Here is a 23,662-nt window from a genome sequence, read left to right as displayed (position 1 = left end):
TTCTTTCCTAGTTAGATTAGATATTTTATGAAATTTGTTGTTGTTATTGTTCTCTAATAGCCGCAATTTGGGATCATTTAACCCATTTTGCTTCTTGTTTCCCAATAAAGTTGAGAAAAGTTTTTGTTTTGTTGTGCTTCGTTGTTCAATGCAGTGCATGTGAAGATGAACCTGGTAAGTTGCATAAGGGGCATTCTTCAGTATTAAGGATTCCAATTTTGCAGAGATGTGCTGCAAGGCAGTCATGACCGGTGTTCAATCTGAAGGCTGCAACAGCTTCTTATCTTGGTTTTAAGCTATATGTTTTCCAAAGTTTGTTGATATCTGCCCATTTTTGCCCTTGTGATTGTTGTTCAATTTTATGGAGTATTTCTGCTTCTGTTTTGGTTTTAATTGTGATGCCTAATGTGTGTGTACTCAAAACTTTGTTTTGTCTATGCAGTTTTGTGCATTTTTTTGCTAATTCATCAGCAATTTCATTCCCACTTACGCCAACATGTGATGGTATTCATTGGAAGTATATTTTCTTCTGTAAGTTTTCTAGTATTTTTATTAGTTTTCGGATTTCATTAATTTTATTTGTAAGAGGCAATTTGTTTGGTGTTATAACTTGTATTGCAGCTTTTGAATCGACTAATAAGACAGCATTGTGAAACATTTTCGGTCTACATATTATTTGCTCTAGGGCAAAAAGTATTGCTTCAATTTCTGAAAGTAGACCTGCGTATTACTTCATTATAATATTCAGTTATAAATTGTTTTTCCTCAAAAATATATACAAAAAAGGGGTGCGGATTTTTGGTCAACTGTGGTACAGTTACAATTGGTTTACAATTTTTTAGTTTTTGGTGAAGACTGTGTATTCTGTTTCACATTTGGAAATTGTTAGATTCCATTTATTTGTCCAGGAATATATCTTATTTAAAGCCTCTTGAACATTTTTTGTAGCTTAATAATGGTCCTTGTGTGATGACAATGATCATATGGCGATGTTGTCAGTATACATAAATGCGTGAGAGTGAGGTATAATGTTAAATGGTGTAGGGCTCAAAACCAATCCTTTAGGTATTCCATTGCTGAGAGTGTACTTATCAGAAACACTATTGTTTAGTAAGGCTTGTGTCTGTCTCTTTTGAAGAAAATTAGTCTCTTCAGCTCTTCAAGTTTGATGATCGTTGCTACATTTGTTTTGCCTTTGGAAAATCCATTGTAAACTGATTCTGTAAAATTTATTAAAACATCTACAGTACTTCTTTATGAGCGAAATTTATTATCTCAACAATCTGTGGGATTCGAGTCTCTATATCAGTCTGTTGTTGGTTATTTTTTCTAGCAGTTTGCCTGAACAGAATGTTAATGTAACACACCATTTTCTTAGTAGATTATAAGATGGTTTATCCTTACTACTCTCTGCCCAATTTTCACTATCTGCTCTATTTACCTTATCTGTACTTCCTCTTCTTACCCCTAACCCTCCTTTTTTTTCCCTATAGTTTTACATACTGATAGAGCAGATGTACCAGATTCTGGCAAGAAGGTAGGCCGATTATCTACAGCAGCGTTTCTCAAACTATGGTCTGCGGACCACCTGTGGTCCTTGAGATCTGCCCTTGTGGTCCTTCAAAAAAGGCTGAAGAAAAAATGAAATTCAAACGAATTGTGTATCACTATTTAGCTGAAAATCTCAGAGTTTGGAAATGACACATGCCAATAGCCTTTCACTTTTTCTCTCAGTACTGACATTTTATGAAATTTATTACCCTATCCGTCTACTGACTTCCCACTCTACTCTCAACAACAAAAGAGGGATTTAAAGCACTATGAACGTGGTGTGTCTTGCCATCTTTTCCCTGCACATCTGGCGCAGCCCCTATAACCCAGCCAGGAACCATCCAAATTCATAAAAGAGGACCGAACCTTTTTATGTATTTATGACTTTCTTAATAGTTTTGCCGACACCCAGTCTGCACATTGAAATGGTCACATACTGTACGTCGTACACCAATAATATAACTCTGAGGTCACAATTTGAAACTTACGGACTGGAAGGTCCGGGGTTCGATCCCAGGTGGTGACAGGATTTTTTCTCGTTGCCAAACTTTCAGAACGGCCCCGAGGTTCACTCAGCCTCCTATAAAATTGAGTACCGGGTCTTTCCCGGGGGTAAAAGGCGGTCAGAGCGTGGTACCGACCACACCACCTCATTCTAGTGCCGAGGTCATGGAAAGCATGGGGCTCTACCTCCATGCCCCCCAAGTGCCTTCATGGCATGTTATGGGGGATACCTTTACCTTTACCTTTTACCTTTTATTTTCTAAGTAAATATGACGAATTTTCATGGGTTCGTGATCACTTTCATTGCGATATTGAAACTAACGAACTTTCATTGAGTGAAAGAGAACAGTTAATTGAACTCTTGAATGAGACCGGACTTAAAATGAAATTCCAAGCGGAAGGTATGGTTAATTTCTGGACCACATCACAAGTGAAAAGAGAATACAGTGAACTGTACAATGGTGCTTTAGAGATTATAATTCAGTTTGTTTCTATGTATCTGTGTGAGACTCTAATAAAAACAAAGTAGGCTACCGAAATCGACTCGATTTATGTGACAATCTCCGACTTAAGCTTACCTGCATACGCCCAAATATAGAACTGTGCAAGAATCGGCAGGCTCATCCATTTCATTAATGTGAGTACCAACATTTATTTATTTATTTTTTTTTTTAGTTAATAAGTTAAAGATTATCCACACACTAATAGCCTTGAATTATTAAAGAAATAAACATGAATTTACTTCTATTAACATCAGATTAATTAGTTAATACTAATGTAAAATTAATTTAATTTAATTAATTTTAATTGATTAATTCTATTTTAAAATATAAGTATATTGATATTAAAATATACTACAAAAATGATAAATTTGCTTCCGAAGGGAACAAGAGTAAGGTGGTCCGCGGAACTGTTGTGACTTAAAAAAGTGGTCCTCACTAAAAAAAAGTTTGAGAAGTGCTGGTCTATAGTAATGAGACCTACATTCACAACTCCCAAAGCTTTGGTGTGATGACAGTGCAGAAGGACTCATATCGCCTGGTATCAAAGGGGCAGCATCTTATCATGTACATGCCAGCAGTCAAAGGGGTTTCATCACTAATGCCCTCCTAATTAAATCTAATCAAACCATTGGTGAGTACCTCAAGGAAATGAATTCCTCTAATTATATGTGTTGAGTGAAAGAGATGTTACAGCCAAATTTGCCACCTCACTCTGTTTTGGTGATAGACAATACGTCATATCATAACATCCAGTATGATATGTGTCCCACATCAAGTACAAAGAAACAGGAGATGCAAGATTGGTTGGTGTGAAACAACATCCCATTCACCGAGGATATGTTAAAGACTGAGTTGTATGAACTCATAAAGCTTCATAAGCCTTAGGCAAAAAAGTTCGTCCTAGATCAAGTTCTCAGAGAACACCATATCGCCCAGACTTAAATGGTATGAAAAAAATATGGGATGATGATAAACAGTGGGTAGCACAACGCAATGTCACATTTAAACTCAGTGATGTGTGGGAGCTGCGTAAACAGAGATTTGCAGAAATTAGGGAGAGTGAATGGATTGCTGTGTGTTGCCACGTTCAGAAGGTTGAGGAAGAATACTTAAAGACTGAAGGATTAATGGAATCTGAAATACAGCGCCTTGTAGTAAACTTGGGCAGCAGCAGTAGCAGCGAAAATGACACTTCATCCAGAACATGTGAAGGAGAGGATTTAATGAGTGGCATAGAGGAACTGGATTAAGTCAGAGGTTTGCTGAACTAGTAAGTTAACATACATCATTACTCATTAGTACGGATCAGAAGTTAAGGCACAAAAAATGGTATTTTAGGCTCCTAAAAAGGCACTAAAAATTGTATTCCAGCCATCTAAAAGGCACAAAAAATAAAAATTTAGGGAAAATTAACCACTGAAAATTTATTCCACACACAGTAATTAATTTGAGCTAATTCCTTGAGCATTTAATTAAATGCCAGTATTCGCTTTTTTGTTCATTATGTATTCACAAAATTAACATAATACTGCATGACCACTTAAAAAAATTAGATAAGTGGTATTTGTCCTACAGAATGTTTAATTTAGTGTGCACTTATTCGTCTTCATGTTCATAATTTGAATGACAGTACACAACAAGCTACTTTTCAAGATTAAAACACTCGCCCTTGTGATGTCTATTGGACAAAATCTCTCTACTCGTATATGCCGAAAAAGATCTCTCAACATGCACTGAAGTGACTGGAACGTGCTTATACAGTACCATCCTGGCTATATTAAACACCTCAGGAAGCTCACCACCGGTCCCACTTAGAACTTTATACACAGAATTAATGGTTTCATATCCAGGATTTCTTGAAATAACACTTTTTAGCTTCTCATATATTTGAGCAGCATACTTGCCAGAAGCTAAACATAATCTGTTCTTTGCATTCCAAAACAGGGACATGGATTCACAAAATGACAGACTGCTGGATTTCAGTTGCTGAATGGTATCTGCTACAAAAGTGAAATGCGCATCGATATATGCTAAGTCTTCTTTAAGTCCTTTTTCTTGAAACACACACTGAGCTTCTTTGATTGACAGAGAATCGTTCTCTGAAAATTTCTGCTATTTGTTCAAAGTTATTCGCATAGTATTTTACTGCTCTCAGCCATGTCCCCCATGTTGTAACAATAAGCTCAGGATGTAGAGGAGTGTCAGGAAATTTCTCTCTAAATACAAAGATAATCCTAGACTGTGTGCTTCAATGCATCTATGTTATGCAGGAGAAGAGTAGATAATAAAGTAAACTGTTATCTGAACTGAAGATTATGACTGGACAGTATGAATGATGGGACTAGTTAGGTAGAGGGTCTTAAGAATTCCATCACAGTAGGGTGTCCGAAATCTTTGTATACTATAAGAACTATCAGTTTTTTTCAGTTTCAAGGAAAAAAAAAATTAATAATGAGTGCTGTTAACTATAAATGCGTATACAGAAAAGAGAAAAAATAACAAATAAAAACAAAAAAAGGCACAAACTGTAAAAAGGTAAATATAGGCAATATAAAACTTCACCATATTTGATTTTTCGTGATTCGTATACATAAATTAACAGCCTTAAAATACGTACATTCAAACAAAATAGGTATTTTCCAAAACTTCCAATCCCTATTCATTAGGTTTAAGTTTCACTTTTGGTATCATTTTAAAATGTTCATGTGTATAACAGTCTTTTATTTTACTTATTTTAATTGTGAAAATTGCATTGCATTGTGTTAATATTTCATGTCTTGTATCATTCTTGACACGTGCAAAATATCACTTCCTATACAATGCCTTCTCCCAACATGTAGGCAAGGTGATAGCCATGCAGTGAAGCTGTGCATGGTTAGTGCTCAGACGTTACAAAAGTGTGCGACCTCTAAGAATGGAATGTTGCATGACTGATATTGTTCTTCTGGTGTATAATACAGTGTTGAAATTGAGAAATAGGTGTGTGCCAGGAGATAACCTTTGTTTTACTTACGCCATTCACGTTCTAATAATAATCTTTCGTATTACTGTGATGTACCGAAGTACATATGATATTTCCATACAGGAATTCTGCATTACCGTATGATGAAGAATGGGTAGAACGAAAGAAATTCTCTCCGGCACTGGGACTCGAACCTGGGTTATCGACTCTACGTGCTGACGCTTTATCCACTAAGCCACACCGGATTCAAATTCCGATACCGAATTGAATCCTTCTCAGTTTAAGTTCTACCTCTCTGTTCCCTTCGGTGACCTACCTTATGTACTGTGTCACAGAATATGTGACAGTGGTACAATGTCCAACACTATGTACAGAGGTGCACTTATACTGAGTGACTAAGTGACCGGAGTCCGACGGAACATGACGCCGGCTTACGCTTATCATATTACTATGATGTACCGAAGCACATATGATATTTCCGTGCAGGAATTCTACTAGTTGCAGGATGCATATAAAAAATTTTGGACGATATTAGCATAGAGAAGAAATCATCTTACGTGAAAGCAACTGAAGGCAAGGATATGATCGTGTGTGATGCAGGATTTGTGCAGTGTTTTCTAAGTGAGGAATAAAATTCTCGACATTTGTTTTCCTTTATGATAGATATTATTGTTGGTCAGTGAAAATAAGCAGATTCAGTGAAAATGAGTTCACTTAATTCCATTCCATCCTGTACTTAAATGTTTTCTTGTTTCACAGGCTATGGAGACGATTTTATCTGTGTCACTGAATACTACAGAAGAAGTAAAACTGAGTAAGAACCCTAAGAACTATTTGTCTCTCTTATTGGATGAACCACCACTTACCTCAGAGCTTCTGGAGCCATTTCTCACGCAGCATCTTGTTAGCACACTTACTTACAAACCAGATGTTGACATAAAGGATGCTGTCTCGAAACAGACTGATTGGTTGTATAGCCGATCTCCCTCAGTATTGATATCTGTCATTAAATCGGTAAGTTTAATAATAGCTTTCTCTCTTTTCGTTTTATTTTTTTAATTTCCTACTTGTATATGCTTCTGCTTTTTCATTAGTCTTTCATTTTTTAACCTTTTGCCCATTCTTAATTCTGTGCTGTTTGGTCAGAACATGATAACTCCAAAAATGGCCTTTTTTTAGCTGAAAGTGCAGCCCTGTATAAAAACAGTTTTCTTTTGTTTGGTATAGCCGTGATATCTGCATCTAATCTTATGTTATTTTCGTTCACATTTGCACATGAATTAGAATTATGATTTGTATATACACATTAGTGTTTGTGGATGATCAAGTAATAATAGCACAAGAATATGATGCTGCAGAATATATGTTTAGAAAATTGATTGAAGAGTATGACAAATTGGAATTAAAAATAAATTTTGAAAAGACATTTTATGTGGGATGCGGTGAAAATACAAGAGATTTGGTTTTGAAAGATGGAATAGGCATCATCAAAGGGTGCAATGAATTTGAATATTTAGGAGTCAAAATTAATATAAATGCTATACAGGATGATGATATTAAACATAGGATAAATAAAGGAAGATCAGCAACAGCGATGTTAAATGAAATATTATGGAACAAGACTATTTTTAAGAAAACAAAAATAAATATTTATCTGCCTATAGTCCAAAGTTTGATAACGTATGGAGTGGAAACATGGAAGCTAAATCAAAATTTGCTGTCAAAATTACTAGCATTAGAAATGGATTTTTTACGACATTCGGCCATACATTCTAAACTTGAAAAAAATAAGAAATGAAGTGATCAGGCAACAGATGAATAAAGAAAATTCAAGTTTAGATTTCGTAAAATATGGACAATTAGAATGGTATGGACATGTAAAGCGAATGGATAGTGGAAGGCTACCAAGAAGAGTTTTAGATTTGATTCCAGAGGGAAGGAGAGGCAGACGTAGACCTCAAATCACCTGGTTGCAAGACATAAATAAAGTGTTGGTAGAGAAAGGGCTGCAAGAACGGGATTGAGAAGATAGAATTGGAGAAAAAGAATAAGAACGTAAGGCATTGGTCACAGGAAGATGTGATATTACATTGTAAACCTGTTTGTAATAATAATAGGAAAAGTGAAGATTATGAGTAAAAGATAAAACCAAAATACAGATTGCAGAAATACGGTTTTTAAGAAGAATTAAAGGATGTACAAGACGATATTTAATAAGAAATGAAAGAATCCGAGAAGAATTGAATATATATAAATTACAAGATAAAATAAAAGAAAATAAATAGAACTGGAAAGAACATATGAATCGAATGAGAGAAGAAAGAATACCCGTCTTGATTAGAAGATACAATCCTCGAGGAAGAAGAGACATACAGTGTCCTAGAAGAAGATGGGAATAGATGGTGGAATGCGAAGACATAATAGGCAATAAATGCCTAACCCCTGAAGTGCAGAAGAAGAAGATAGAGAAAGTGAAAATAAAAATGCTTAGCCACCGGCATAGTTCATCGGCCAAGGCACTTTCCTGCCAATCCGGAGTTGTGCTTGGGCGTGGGTTTGATTCCTGATTGGGCTGATTACCTAGTTGGGTTTTACGAGGTTTTCCCCAACTGTAAGGCGAATGTCAGGTAATCTATGGCGAATTCTCGGTCTCATCTCGCCAAATACCATCTCACTATCACCAATCCCTTCAACCCAGTAGTTGATTCAGCATCGTTAAATAACGAACTTAAAAAAAAAACTAAAAATGCTTGTATCTGAGAACAAGTTTTTTTGGAGTTACCATATTTTGACCAAATACCACAGAATTGTAATTAATTATTGATTATCGTTTATATTATGTACACTCACAGAAACATAAAGTGGTCGTGTTTTTTAAAATGAGATCATAATGATGCAGTTGTTGGCATGAATTCAGAATGCATATAAAGCACAATAATACAATTAAAACGAATCCTAATGTTGTGATATACGAGAATATACATCCTAATCAAAATTTATAATACTGAGAAGCTACATTTCGATGGCTAAGAAGTGATACCTTGTATCTGTGAATTTGCAGATGAATGAGAAAACTGTTTTGAAAATTAATTTCTCTCAAAATAGACAAACTTTTTATATATGTTTCTGCTTTGCAAGATCTTCTATTCGAGGACAAAATATTAGTTAACTGTCAAATTTTGTGAACATAATAATAACATAGTTATTCTAACAATAATGCAGTTAAACTAAATTACCATTTTTGTAGATTTGAGGTATCAGTTCTTAGCCATCGAGTTATATGTGTAAATGCTTGCTGATTAAAAAATAGATATTAGAGATAGTGCCAACTAACTTCAGCATTAAAGTCATGCAGTCTGTATTTCCTTGATAGCTGAATGGATAACATGTTGGTCTTCCAAGAAAATGTTTTGTGTTTGCTCTCTGGCCATGACTGTTTTTTTATTAGGATCTATTATTAAATCTTTGCAGTTGAGCAAATAAATTTCTACACTCAAACTTTATCTGCATTTTGATTTTGCAAACTTAATTATTTTGTGAAAACAATTACCCACACATATAAGTAGTTGCAAACATGGTCTCAATTTTAGCTGAAAATAATCGAAGTTTCATATGTTTAACATTTGAAAAATGCGTAAATATATCTGTGCCTACTTTACTTTAATACAAATATTACAAAAACGTATAATTTTTTACATACTGATATTAATTCGAGTTGCAAATCCAGCCATAGCTTTGCAGGTTGGGCTTACAGCAGATTTACAATACTCAAAATCACTTTCCAATTTTTTGAAATCGACAAATCGATGTTTTAAGAACTCAGTTTTATGATTGTCTGCGGATTCAAATCCTGGTTGAGGTTTTTCCGGGGTTTTCCCTCAACCCATTAAGAGGAAATGCTGGGTAACTTCTGGCACTGGACCCTGGACTCATTTTGCTGATGTTATCACCATCTTAATTAGATGCTAGATAACCATAGCAGTTAATAAAGCTTCACAAAATAACAAATTAAAAAAAAGTTGTCTAATAAGGGAATGTACTTATTAAAATTATTATTCCCATTTTAATTTTGAAGGGATTGTAAACAGAGAAAATGTTACATTTGCTCCTTTTGTAGCTGCCCCTTCCACAATTTCAACTGCATGACAGGATTTAATTTCGTCAAACATGTTCGTAGAATTTTGATTCCTTCCTTGAAATTTCTTGCTTAACTTATTTAAGTGCTGTGATATATTAATGAAGAAGGCCAAATCTTTTATCCAGTTTTGTTTCCTTACAAAAAAACCACGAACGTGTTGATTAAGTCACAATTTTGTAAAGTTGTATACATACTGTATTTATGTAACATTCACTTACCTGTCATTCCATAAATTCATTTACTTTCTTACACAACTGAACTATCTGAGATGTAAACCATATCTTCATAATCTGATCGCATATCCTCCAGAAGCTTTCGAAACTTTCAGTGCTTAAGGTCTTTTGATTTTATTTTATTATTTGTGTTTATCACTGCATCCATTACATGTGTCATTTTTGCCAGCTTAACAGCCAGTGCTTTCTGATGAGTGGTATAATAAACATTATCTGGTCAGAATGGCCCAATGCTTTTTTAAATGAGATCTTAGTCTCCCAACAAATCCTTTTTTCCCTTCAATTATTGCTGGTGTGCCATTAGTTGCAAATGACACCACTTTTTGCTATTGAAGTTGCTTAGATTCAGTACATTGGAAAACAGTTTTAAATATGTCCTCAAATGTGGCGGTACCTTGTATGGGAATTAAATTGAGTAAAAAGTCGTGTACTGATAAATTAGTATCAACACCATGAATAAACATGGATAATTGTGCAGTGTCTATTGTATCACTACTTTCGTTCAAGATCAGAGAGAAAAAAATTAAATCTTTGCACTTTTCCTCCAGTTTCTTATTACGATAGTGCTTCAAAAAGTTAGGTAACAGTAACTCTCTTGGACGAATTTTATTTCACAGGCAGATATACTGACATACAGTAGTAGGGCACTGCTACGCATTACTTTTCAACGTAGTCACCATGCTTGTCCAAACACTTGTTCCAATAGTAGACCAAGACATCGATGCCAACATAGAAGAAATACCTATGCATTAAGTCTCTGAAGCCAAATCATGACGACTTGCTGAATTGCCATATTGGTGTTGAATTGCTTACCACTCAAGTGCTTCTTCAATGGTCTGAAGAGATGGAAATCACAGGATATCAGGTCGGGGCTGTAGGGAGGATGGTCCAGTACCTCCCACCAGAAGCATAGTTTTGCACCATACACTCAACAAGTTGAAGAATTTTTGCTGGTGAGGTGCTCTTCAGACGCAAAAACTCGATCACACTAAGCATTTTCATGTTTGACCATGTTTCTATGTGAGCAGCCATTTTACAACTGATATTGCGAGGGTCTGACACAACATCTGCACCATCTAATGGCTGCATGATAAAGCTGTGGTCTGCTGCTGCGGTCTGGCGGAAAATTCGAACAAGATGGGGAATATGTCACCATGAGGACTCTTGTTACCTTACTTTCTGAATCATTCTCATGATATACAATGAAATTTCTTTAATTTCGTCACACCTGTCCACAGTATAATATGCCTGGACTGTTGTGATCTTTTAAAATCATGTAGGTATTCCAGACATTTTTTTTTTCACTACTTTCACCAAGCAGATTTTAATGAATGAATTCCCCATTAAAAATCCATTAACTGTTGTCTCGTTCAAGACCTAAAATATAGCATTAAAATAATTCAGAATTTGTTTGCAATTTAACTTCTTTACACTCACTAGAAACATTCATTTTATTAAACAATTATGGTACTATTATTGTTGCTAGTAATGTTCTTTTATTCTTCGTCATTGGTCCTGTAATGTCTTTGTAAATTGCCTTTGTGATAGGCTGACCAGATTTTTTATGGTCCAGCAGGGGACATTGGCAATTTCAAGAAAAACCACAAATGCTTATCTAGTCGCTCTCTGTTGAAATGTTGTAGAAAATACATGTAACAGTAGAACTTTATACACTAAATTTGTAGCCTCTCTTTAACTTTTTTTAATTAAATGAATAAATACACGAAACTCCTATACATACCTAATTATAGCCATTAAGAATTCAATTTCAGTACTGACGCATGCATGGAAGTCTTTCACACAATATTGTACACACTGAATTCGTAACACACACACATTTTACAAATACTTGTCTGAAAAATGCATCTTTTTAAGAATGTGTTCATTTCCATGCAGCTTCACACTAAGTTCTTCACATGAGAAATGAAAGTTTGTTTTCACTTGTAACAAAGCTTAACTGTTTCAACTTTCATTCTTGACTTTTCATCAGTCCAAATTGAGGTCACTGAGGAGAAAAGTCTTTCAACTGATGAATTACTGACTGGAAGACATGATTAATAACACTATTTTGAGAAGATTTTCAAGTGGAATGGAATTTTTTGTTTCAATGTTGAAAAAAGTCATACCACTTTTCACCTGTTAGTTTGTCACAAAATTCCTCATTTTCTGAACTACTTCAAAATGGATGCTGCAGCAGTTCTAACGCTTCTGCGCAAAGCGAATACTAAGATGACCAAAGACAAAGATGCTATGTTTTTCTCAAAGAGTGCAGAATATCTCATACTGTGCTCGCTTGTTCTTCTGTCTCATGTGCATGAATCACAGCAGTTCCATCACGATCCTTAAATATTTACGTGTAAAGTGTTTATAATTTTAAGAATTATTTTATGAGATTAAATCGTGAACACTGTTAAAACTTTACCTTATTGTCTATTTTAAGATGTTACTACCCATTAGCATTATAGCATAAAAGTAAAGAACACTATCTCCTTAGGGAACATAGATGAACAACTCTTCTTTCCAGTCTTTGTAAAAATTTGTCTTTAAATGTTTGTTTCATACCATTACGACTTTCCAGCTCTAATTCTGTCATCAGTTGTTTTGATTTGTATGATACAGAATGAGAGAAGAAACAGGCATTGTGGATCATAGTCCCATCTTTCGATGTTTGAGGGAAGGTCTTGAACCAATTCTGGTTCATAAACCAGTACATGCCCATGGATGCTGTATGGTATTTAATGGCAGAATGTGATTATTAAGAGATTTGTTCCAAAGAAAATAATTTGTAATGTCTACATTTATCATTTCAAAATAATATTGTTTTCACCATTTGCAAATGACTGGTGTCACTTTATATATTGTATATATTGAATATCTTTTACTAATTAAAAATATATTTTTACAGATGCTGGTGGGATTGCAGACAGACAGTCTAGAAGTATTGAAAGATTTACTAAAAGAAGAAAATGTGAATTGGAGATTGCTGCTGATCTGTGTGTCTGTTTACCTTCACAGTATGCCAGAAGGTGGCAAGGAGTTGAAGAGTAAGTAGCTGAACAACATGTAATAAACTTACCATAATCTTACATTGGTGTTTGTTACCCTATATTTTTATACACTCATTTCAAGCTGGCATGATTCGACATTTTAGCTTCGTCCATTCATTGCACAGCCTTTTATCATGCCAGCCAGCAATTTATTTTAGTAATTAACAGTCAGCTTTACATACTTTTTAACATATTCAAGGCTCAGGACAATTATCTGCACCACGAGTGCTATACTTTTGTGATGACTGGATTTCTTCTAAAAGTTGTGGTCCTTCCTTCAGAAAACTATAAAACTCCATGCAAGCAATATCCTTAAAATGATACTTTCAATCAATACAGTTTGCAGTTATAACAGAAAGCTGATTTCTCTCATCAGTCTGAAGAGAGTTCATTAACGGAAATACTCTTTCTGAAGATGCGTTGGTACAACTGATTGCTAATGCAAAAATCACAATCTGGATAATGTTCTTAAAACTAATGTCTTCATTTTTCATCACTTTCAATGTTTTCCTCCATCTCTGAATAGTTTTTACACTATTTGAAATAATTTTAGAACAAATTGCGGGATTTACAGAAACATAAAACAAACATTTTTATAAGAAAATTAGAAGAAGAGATATTTAAAAAAAATAATGATGATGATAAAGGAGCAGACCAATTGGCAAAGAGAGGAAAAACAGTCATACAGCAATTCATACAAAACACAGTACACTAAAATTCCTTGTATCCGGCACCCAAAAAACTGGCAATACCAAAACAAATGCACTTTTGGCTAGGCCAAAGAAAAATAGTCATTCATGTGAAAAAGAAGAGTCTGATGAAGATGAGAGTGATTTTCGTAGATCACAGATGCCGCATATTGTGTTTACTCTTTACACTGTTCACACGTGAAAACATAAACAAAAAATACTCGTTATGTCCCTGGAGTAGAGGATAGCATCGGTACCTGTCACTTGGACCTTGCAAACAATGCGCAGAGACGATATCTTTCAATTTACTACTTGAACTCGCCCATTTCGAAGGGGTGTTGGATGAGATTACGAAAGTGTGAAATTTTCTGTTCCTACAGCATGTAAAAATTTCATTCGCGTGATGGATAGTATCATGGCTATTACCGCTGAGCGCTGTTGTTGCACAATGGATTCCGCAAAACGCAAGCAAAATGTTCTTACACTTAAATCATCCAGCGCTACTTCAGTTGCGACATTGGCTACACTGCTCTTCACTTCACATGACTCACATGACCGCCATTTAAAATTGTCATAAGGTTACGAAAACTTTTAGTGTTTTTTTACTCTATTATGTATTACCGTATTACAATAATTATGAACTGATGAATGTACATTACTGTATTCAGTACTAAAAATAAACACTGTGCGTATTTCAAAACTTTATTTTTAATTATCTATATTAAAATTATTAAATTTCAACATGGAAAAAAATATTTGTGCAGTACAGTGTGTCTTTACATAACCTATAAACGTATTTTTCAATTATCCGGTAAAATCAGCTATCTGGCACTGGCTTTGTCCCACAGTTGCCAGATATGAGGAATTCTACTGTATACCACTCAACTGCCGTGCCCTTTCATTATACAATAAGGGAACACTTTGGGAAGAACCAAAATCATGTGAAGATATTGCTGTAAGCAATGCTGGGGCATTTTCTACAGAAGTTGTTATCATTGTTATAGAATTAAACAAGAAAGGAAATGATTATTTTTTTGTGTAATCCCTGATGTACAGTCGGACTTTTTTCCTTATGGAAAATAATTCGAAAGCCATGCAAGACCACATGACTATTATGGGTGAATCTTTGTAACAAAGGATTGTCCTCTTGCCATAGTCAGTTACGAAGATCACTTTTGTACACTGTATTTTTCCTATTCAGTGGTCTGCTTTTACAGCACTTTTCGTTGCTGGACATGTAAGTCATTAATATGAATAGAATCTTATTATAAATGACTACATACCTTTTAAAATTTTTTTGTCAATTTTGTCAATCCACACTATAAATTTTAAATACTGGTACCAATTTCCATAAATAACAAAGTAATATTTCAATACACAAAGAGCTGTATCATTGTAATTGTGCAGACTGAATACATGCCTCTATTTAACAGCGCAATTTATAAATCAAATCAGATGCCTAATTTATGGTAGACATGTGTTGTGCATTGTTTGAAATTAAAGTTCATCTTATTTTTGAGTATATGCAGTAAATGATTTCGTTTATCTAACAAACAAACATTTTGATGGGGGCAGATAAAAATGTTAAATTTTTTTCTTCCACCATGTTAATAATGTCAAAAGAAATGCTTATACAAGTTTTGGCCATTCGACCACAATTAGGAGCGCCATAAAAAATAAGTTCACCAGGGGCCATTACCAGAAAGAAAACACAGTTTCATTGCAAACATTTATTGAAACAGACAACGCAATTTTTTAACTATTTTTAAACATGTTCCTCACCGGAATTGAGACATTTGTCATATCAAGGGATCGACAGAGAGGTGCAAACGGTTGTCACCACTGGTTCCGATTACAGGCAGCAGACTTCTATGATACAAGGATACAAAAATTGATCCCATGGTATGACAAATGTCTCAATTCCAGTGGTGGATATGTTGACAAATACCGCCACAATTTCTGTATCTGTTTCAGTAAATCTTTCATGCAATTGTGCTTTTTTTCTGTAAACAGCCCCAGGGAAAAATCACTTTCTGTATGGCCTTGTAATTGTGGTCGAGTGGCCAAAACTTGTATAAGCACTTCTTTTGACATTATTAACATGGTGGAAGAAAAAAAATTTAACTTTTTTATCTGCCCCCATCAGAATGTTTGCTTGTAAAAAATTGCAATTGAAGGAAATGCAATGTAAATGGAAATATCATTTGTAACTTGATAAGAACTAAATTGTTGTGAAAGATGTAAAATGTATGAGTAAGTATATGTCAATGTGAGAACATAATTCTGTTTTTGGTCATAAATCTGAGTCTCAAAGGGGAAAAAAGGAGGGGGGGGGGATGGGAAATAAAAGCCAACATTACGGTACATGAAATTTTAATGTAACTAATACAATATTTCCTTTAAATATTTTTTCCCACTGTTCCCACACATTTCTTAGTTGACACCAGTATTGTTTTTTTTCCGTTTTGAGTGATTTGTATTATCAAAGAATAGTTTTATGATCTTCTTACCCCCAAATATGCTTCTCAGGCTATTCTGTTCAATAAATATTGTCATTCCAGCAATAAGGTATGTGGTCTGTTATTGATTTCATTCTTAATCCTGGCCATTGTCCATGCCGACTGGTAGAACTGCAATTGTTTATGCTTTTCAGTCAGTTTAAAGCTGAATTTTGTCACATAACATGCTCTTAAATCTAATTATTTTGATGAAATATAGGTGCAGTATAGACAATGTTTTATGGGTGCCTGGTTGTAATGTTACTGTCCAGAAAATATTTCAGAGCTATGGTTACCTTAATGTTTTCTATAGAATATGTGGAATACGTATTACAAGAGAAATTTCTGTCAGGATGATCAGTATCTGCAACTGAAAGTTTGATGGGATCATCATGTAGGATAGCATGACTTTGTAATAAAGTTTCAATAGACCGTCTGTGCTTACCTTATTATATAAAATTATAATTTTATTAATTAGTTACATGAACGTTTTCGGCACTTGTGTGTGCCATCATCAGATGATTGAGTGATACTGCATGTTAACCTTGCCAAATGGATACATGTGATATCGCCATGAATAATATGTATGCACAAAACATGTAATATATACCCATTATCAGTTAAAATAGTAACATAAAATGCGAGTAAAACACTTATACACAGTTAATTAAAATCAGATGATTAAAAACAGTTATTTAAACAATATTCATTTGCTAATATAATGTCCATCGTTGTCTGGAATACATTGTGGTTAAGTTAATGCTTGTTGTTGTGATTATTTCAAATGGGATGACCAGTTTTTAAGTTTCACCATGTTACTTGGTTGCACTATAATATTGAAATGTGTGGAAACGTTAAGCCATGGAATTTCTTAATGGGTAATGTTCACTTATTGTCCGGTGTTAATCACATTCATAAATGTTGAAGCACTTAGAGGGATAAAACATGGTGTACAATGCACTTGCAATATAAGTTACTGTGTTTAGTTATTATAATTCTTGATGTTGTTTCTTTACCTGACAATATTTAGATGTTACAAATCCTTAAAATGCTGGGTTGTCCTTTCCGGTTTTCAGCCTAGCCTTGCATACTGCGAACATACAAGTTGAGCTATTAGAATATGTTGATAACGGATGGTCAAATGTAAATGATAAGTAAGTAACTTACGTGCAAACAACTGGTTATGATGTGTATTCCGCGATGGCTTGGCTCAGACTGAAAGTCTGTCGGTGTTCGCAACGGTCTTAACCTAATGAACATCTAGCGGAACCGGAAGTGGAGTAAGGGGTGGGGGGACCTGTGCGAGAGCTGCTTTTGTTTGATTTTGTGGGAGTAATTTAAATAAATTAAATAATGGATTATTAGTATTGACTATTTGTTCATTTAAAAGAGGGTTCCCTTCGTTGTAACTCCTGACTATGTAATATTGTTCAGCTGCGTCGATTAAAGGGCTACTTGTGACTTTTATAACTTTTATGTTACTATTTTAACTGATAATGGGTATATATTACATGTTCTGTGCATACATATTATTCATGGCGATATCACATGTATCCATTTGGCAAGGTTAACATGCAGTATCACTCAATCATCTGATGATGGCACACACAAGTGCCGAAAACGTTCATGTAACTAATTAATAAAATTATTTTATATAATAAGATAAGCACAGACGGTCTATTGAAACTTTATTACATTGTAACTAGCTTATCGGAAAACTTATAATAAGATGAAATAGCATGACTTTGCTTCACTCATCAAAATCATATCAGGACAGGAGCATTATCGGACTATTGTCTTCACAAACAAATTGAAACTCAGTCTAATATCACAAGATAGAAATGAAATGGAGACTAGATATTCCCTTGTGTGAAGAAATATAACTGTCATTGCTTCTCTTTTCAGTTGTGATGTTAATGTTATACATCTTGATTATACAACTTGTAACACTATATCACACGGAATATGTATTATATGTCTTTCTAGTGTTAAATTTTACTATACCTGGTTAACATGTTGACAATGCTAACCACACCTACTGAGACATAAACACAGACATGGAAATTCTACATATTCAACCAAAAAGCCAGAAACTAAACACACTAGAACAATAAGAAATATATAGACACACAAAAACATATCCAAATGGAATTCTCAACACACAACTCAATTTCTGAACACACTCTTTGACTCCACATTACACTACATAAACACACCTCCACATGAAACACAAACAAAAGGTGCCAAGACCAACACCAACCAGTTCTGAAGATGGCCCATAACAGGCTGAAACATGTTTACCAGGTATGGTAAAATTTAACATGAGAAAGACATATAATACATATTCTGTTAATGTTAATGTGCAAGGGCATGCTGTCAATGTTGATATGTCAGCAAGGGATCTTTGTCTTGTCTTCTAGAGATGACTTCTGCTTCCTTCATTCTTGTTATTGTTATCTCACTAACACAGGCATTACATCACCTTTTCGAGATGATTTCATCTTTCTACAGCAGTTATATAATGATCCCGTCAGACTTTGATTACAGATACTGACTGATCCTGATGGATATTTTCTGTTCTGATGCCTGTTCAACCTTTCTAGGAAAAAGTTAAGTTCTCTGCACCTCTGGAGTGTTGTTTGGGCACTAAAAACATAGACACAACCCAACTGACATAGTGGGTATTTTGCCCAAATTTCGTCAAAGAAATTGCTCTTCTTCTGAAATTATGGCATGTTACGTGACAGCATTTAGTTTTGAACAGACTGAGAAGCCTAAACAACTATAGTTCCACCCAACAAAAACATGAAATTTGGCCAGGGTTAAGAATTAAATCATTAGCAAGTTGTAAACTCCATTATTACTGGAATGACTAAATAATGCTTCTGTACAGTCTGCCAGAGATAAACGCAGTCATATCTTGTACGAAAAATTAAGAAGACTGCCTTATGTAGACTACTGGAGAACCTAGAAACATATTCCAAGATTTCTGGAAACCCAAGCAGGATTTATACCCTAGATCATATATACCCAGATTGCTCTGCATTATAGGCTTTGACTGTAACAACTTTTGTCAGGTTTACTATGCTGCCATCTAGTTGTTACGTAAGGAGTCATGTCATAATTCCCATTTGAATTGCATTTGCGACTGTACTGCCATCTTGTGTTTGTTTACGGCAGACGGGTGGCAATCCTGGCAGTTGTTCTCTTCAAAGTGCAACCGATTTTAACATAGGAATGAGCAATCTATATGTGATCTGGGATTTATACAGAAGGTGAAACTTCTACAAGAAAAATATAACCTACTACTAGAATCAGAAAACTAGAAAAACTACTTTTCTACCTTTGCCACTGTACTCTATTAGTAGAAAAAAATACACCATAGTACAAAGTAGATGGAACAAATTAAAAACAGGACGAAAACCGCATCTGTTTGAAACAAATAGCCTTAGAAACAATACACAAAAAATTTACCGACACAGAATGGGTACACATTTACACAGATGGTTCCAAGATAGATAATTCTGACAATAAAGAGGGTGCAGGAATATATAGTAAACTTTTCTATTCCTACATCTCCCTTGGATCAAACTCAGCCTATTTTGATGGTGAACTTTAATTCTGCATTAAAAGAACTTTTTTACCATTTTAAATCCTTCAACAAAGTTGTCATCTTAAATGATTCTAAATCTGTTATACAAACAGTCACTGCTTAATACTTACATATGTAGAAGAATTTCGGAAATACTCCATAAAATATTAAACATCTACTGTCTCTTCACAAAGAAATAGTCTTTCAGTGGATTCTTTGGCAATATGGAATCCTTGGTACTAATAACAGAAAGCAGATTACTTAGCAAAAAACTGGTACAGCAATCCAACAACTCAAAAACTTTCAGTTACCGTTTCATTTATGGAAAATAATAATTCAGAAAGCCATATAGCAAACATTGTACGACACATTGATGCTTGTAAGTGAAAATAAGCAGTGAAATGTTATATTGAAGAACAAATCTAATTCCTGATGGTCCATGAATATAAGCTGTTGCACTATTTCGATTACATACAGGACATGATTTGCTCATTTACATGAATTGAAATTTTTTCCTAGTCCAAATTATAGGTATTCAGTAATGAAAACAACTGCATAATGGACCTGAATCACATACAACAATGTCAGAGTTTAACTGCAGCAGGATGAGCACTACACTACTGGGAATCAAGATGGCAAACATAAAAACTCCAACAGGCCGAGCATTACCAACCAACCAACTAACCAACCATCCAACCAACATTTATTACACAGAACAGTCTGAGAAACGTACTGGTAGGTAGGAGGGTCATAAATCAGTCTTTGATAAGGTAAAAGACTGATGAGGGCAATGGCAGTAATGCTGTCAACAGAAAAAATATGTGGAAACTGTGGGAAATGTTTTAATTAGGTGTTTGGATCTATTGTTATTTATGTAATCTTGCTTAGTTTTTGGGCCAGTCAATGTATAAGTGGAAGCAAGACTATGGAGTTGAAGTTTGTAAATAAGTACCAACTTCAGAGCATTGCTAAATATTGATACAGAAATAATTTTAGTCTCCGTCCATTTAGTACAGTATATTCTCTTGATCATAGGCTTGGTGGATTGGCTGCTTAACAAAGCATTCCTGAGCCGTAGCACTTATCTCCTCAGTGCCACCTTTCTCATAGCAAGACAGTGCTGTGCAGAGGGCTGTGCCCCCTGGTTCACCTCTTACATGTCATGGTTCGGATCAACATTTGGGCCTGAGTCATCATGGGCCACACGAACTTCAGCCACTCAACAGACTTTTGAGTTCTTCATGAACTTCCTTACAAATCTTGTGCCTTATGAACCATCATTGTGCCTAAAAGTCCATATCAACAAGGTGAGATATTTGATAGAGTTCAGTTTGCGAGATATTACGTAACTTCCAGAGTTTTGGTGAGCATAGGAATAGAATAGAACCAAAGACAGTTCAGGTTAGCTCTGAGCACTTGACTCCAAAAGGACTCATAGTTCCGACTTCTTTATGTCAAAAGGCATGTGTTAAGGTGCGGCCACACATCTCTACTTTTCCAGTGCTGCAGTACAAAAAACTGCGTAACTCTCGTACTGTGACGTGTGAACAACAGTGCATCCTGAAAAGTAGCAGCTGCCGAACCTGCTGCCCGCTACTTTTTCTTGTTGTGCTCAGCTTAGAAGTAGCGACGTGTGAACAGGGTTCTCAGGGTTGCAGCCACAGCATTTTTGATATCGGTTTTGTTGAAACTTTTAGTATGGTTACGACCAGTGTTGCCTCCCAAATGTGCGAATGATACTTTTATTGTTTGGATATATTTTTATGTTCGATGTGATGAAAATAAAAGATTTGTAACAGTTGCTAAATGTACAACACAGTCAGAGTATACATATATGCTGATGATAAAATTAATTTTTTTAATTTTCTGTAGTTTAGTTTCAAACAGGAGGGTTGCCAACATTGATTACGTGAATATTGATATATTGGCGTTTTTAATAGCTTTATAGTAAAAATAATGTGAATTTCTGAATACTAGTAGAGGACAGAAAAGCAAATAATAGAGAAGTAAGCTATCGCATGAGTTTCATAATCCGAAACTCTAATGCAAACATAATCACAAAATGTATATTGAAAAGTAAACATGGAAATAGAAAGCTGTATCTAGACAGCATCTGCAATAGCAGCACCTTGTGTGTGAACAGAATCCCATTTGCAAGTTTTGCAGTGTTCAGGTTGCGCAGCATGAAAAGTAGCTTAAGGTACAGTCACACATCACTACTTTTGCAGTGATGCAGTAAAAAAAACTGCACAACTCTCGTACTGCGACGTGTGAACAACAGTGCAACCCGAAAAGTAGCGGCTGCCGAACCTGCTGCTCGCTACTTTTTTATGCTGCGCGCAGCTTAAAAGTAGCGACGTGTGAACAGGGTTCTCAGGGTTGCAGCAGCAGCATTTTTGATATCGGTTTTGTTTAAACTTTTGCTGTGATTGTGACCAGTGTTGCCACCCATATGTGCCAATGATACTTTTATTGTTTGGATGTATTTTAATGTTAGATGTGATGAAAATAAATTATTTGTAACAGTTATTAAATGCACAACATAGTCTGAGCATATTTGCTGACGATATAATTCATTTTTTTAATTTTCTGTAGCGTAGTTTCATACAGGAGGGTTGCCAACATTGATTACGTGAATATGCTGTTGGTTATCATTTAAGCATATAGGCGTTTTTAAAAGGTTTATAGTAAAAATAATGCCAATTTCTGAATACTAGTTAGGGCAGAAAATCAAATAATAGATAAGTAAGCTTTCGGATGAGTTTCTTAATAATGCGAACATAACCACAAAATGTATATTGAGAAGTCAACACAGAAATGGAAACCTGCAGCATGACTGTGGCTGCGAAAGTAGCGCTTTGTATGTGAACAGACTCGCAACCTCCAGTTGCAACGTTTGCTGCACTCGGGTTGCGCAGCACGAAAAGTAGCTTGCAGCGTGCTACTTTTGGCTTACGTGTGAACACGACACGCAACTTTTGCAGCTGCAGTACGAAAGTTGCGCAGCAAAAGTAGCGACGTGTGACCGTACCTTTACAGTATGTTACTTTTGGCTTATGTGTGAACATGACACGCAACTTTGCAGCTGCAATACTAAAGTTGCACAGCAAAAGTAGCGACGTGTTACCATACCTTTAATGGAACAGTCCTAGGAGCTTAATCAGTTTAAATCAGTTTAGGGAGCTTACAGTTCCTTAGTTGATATTCTCTGCATGAATTTATGATACCAAACAGATAGTATATGCTGAGACTTAGTGAATATATTTATACATTACATGCCAAACATTTTCTTCTAATAATCCGTAGAATGTGAACTTATGGTTTCCAGCATTGAGTTCCAAGCAGGACATATCTTTATGGTGCCCTGTCAACCCAGAACATTCCCTTTTGATGATATTGGCTCATCCAAATTTCTTTTGATAGTATTGTCTACTTAGGAATTAGGCCTATACAATTATTATCTTTTCATCTTGTGAGGGTTAATGAATCAATTCATAGATTTCATTTCACTTGACTTCTTGTAACCTACAAAGTTTACACTTGGAGTATACAACATCTTCATCTTGTGCAAATATTTCACAAGAATATAATGCCCAAGTTCAGTGAATAAATTATATCACTGACACCACAAATCAATATTTTATTATATTAAACTACTGAAGTATATTTATATTCAATTATTATTATTATCACTACCAGTACTTGCTGGAGCAATTACTATATTATTAACTGACCGAAACCTAAATACATCTTTTTTTGACCCAGCAGGAGGGGGAGATCCAATTTTAGTGCAGTGGAAGTGAATGCGTCCATCTTGATCGTCTTCGTCAGTCTGTGGAATGAGGAACATTTCGAGCTTATTTTGATACACCTCTATTACTTATTACTGCGTTTTCGTGGTATCCACCAAACCATCATGTGTGGTATACCAACCTCATGAGAGGC

General features: G+C 35.1%; 1 protein-coding gene across 3 annotated transcripts in view; it reads left to right on the top strand.

Moving 5' to 3' along the window:
• Window positions 1-23,662, top strand: part of LOC138696126 (uncharacterized) — a 106,294-nt gene that overhangs the window by 41,835 nt on the left and 40,797 nt on the right. For all 3 annotated transcript variants that reach the window (XM_069820677.1, XM_069820676.1, XM_069820678.1), the window contains 3 exons: window positions 6,280-6,534; window positions 12,797-12,935; window positions 20,753-21,024. In XM_069820677.1, the coding sequence (XP_069676778.1) occupies window positions 6,280-6,534; window positions 12,797-12,935; window positions 20,753-21,024 (666 nt within the window). The remainder of the gene's footprint in view (window positions 1-6,279; window positions 6,535-12,796; window positions 12,936-20,752; window positions 21,025-23,662) is intronic.

This window comes from Periplaneta americana, chromosome 3, assembly GCF_040183065.1.
Source record: "Periplaneta americana isolate PAMFEO1 chromosome 3, P.americana_PAMFEO1_priV1, whole genome shotgun sequence".
Classification (NCBI taxonomy): Eukaryota; Metazoa; Arthropoda; class Insecta; order Blattodea; family Blattidae; genus Periplaneta; species Periplaneta americana.
This window is presented reverse-complemented; position numbering and strand designations above follow the sequence as displayed.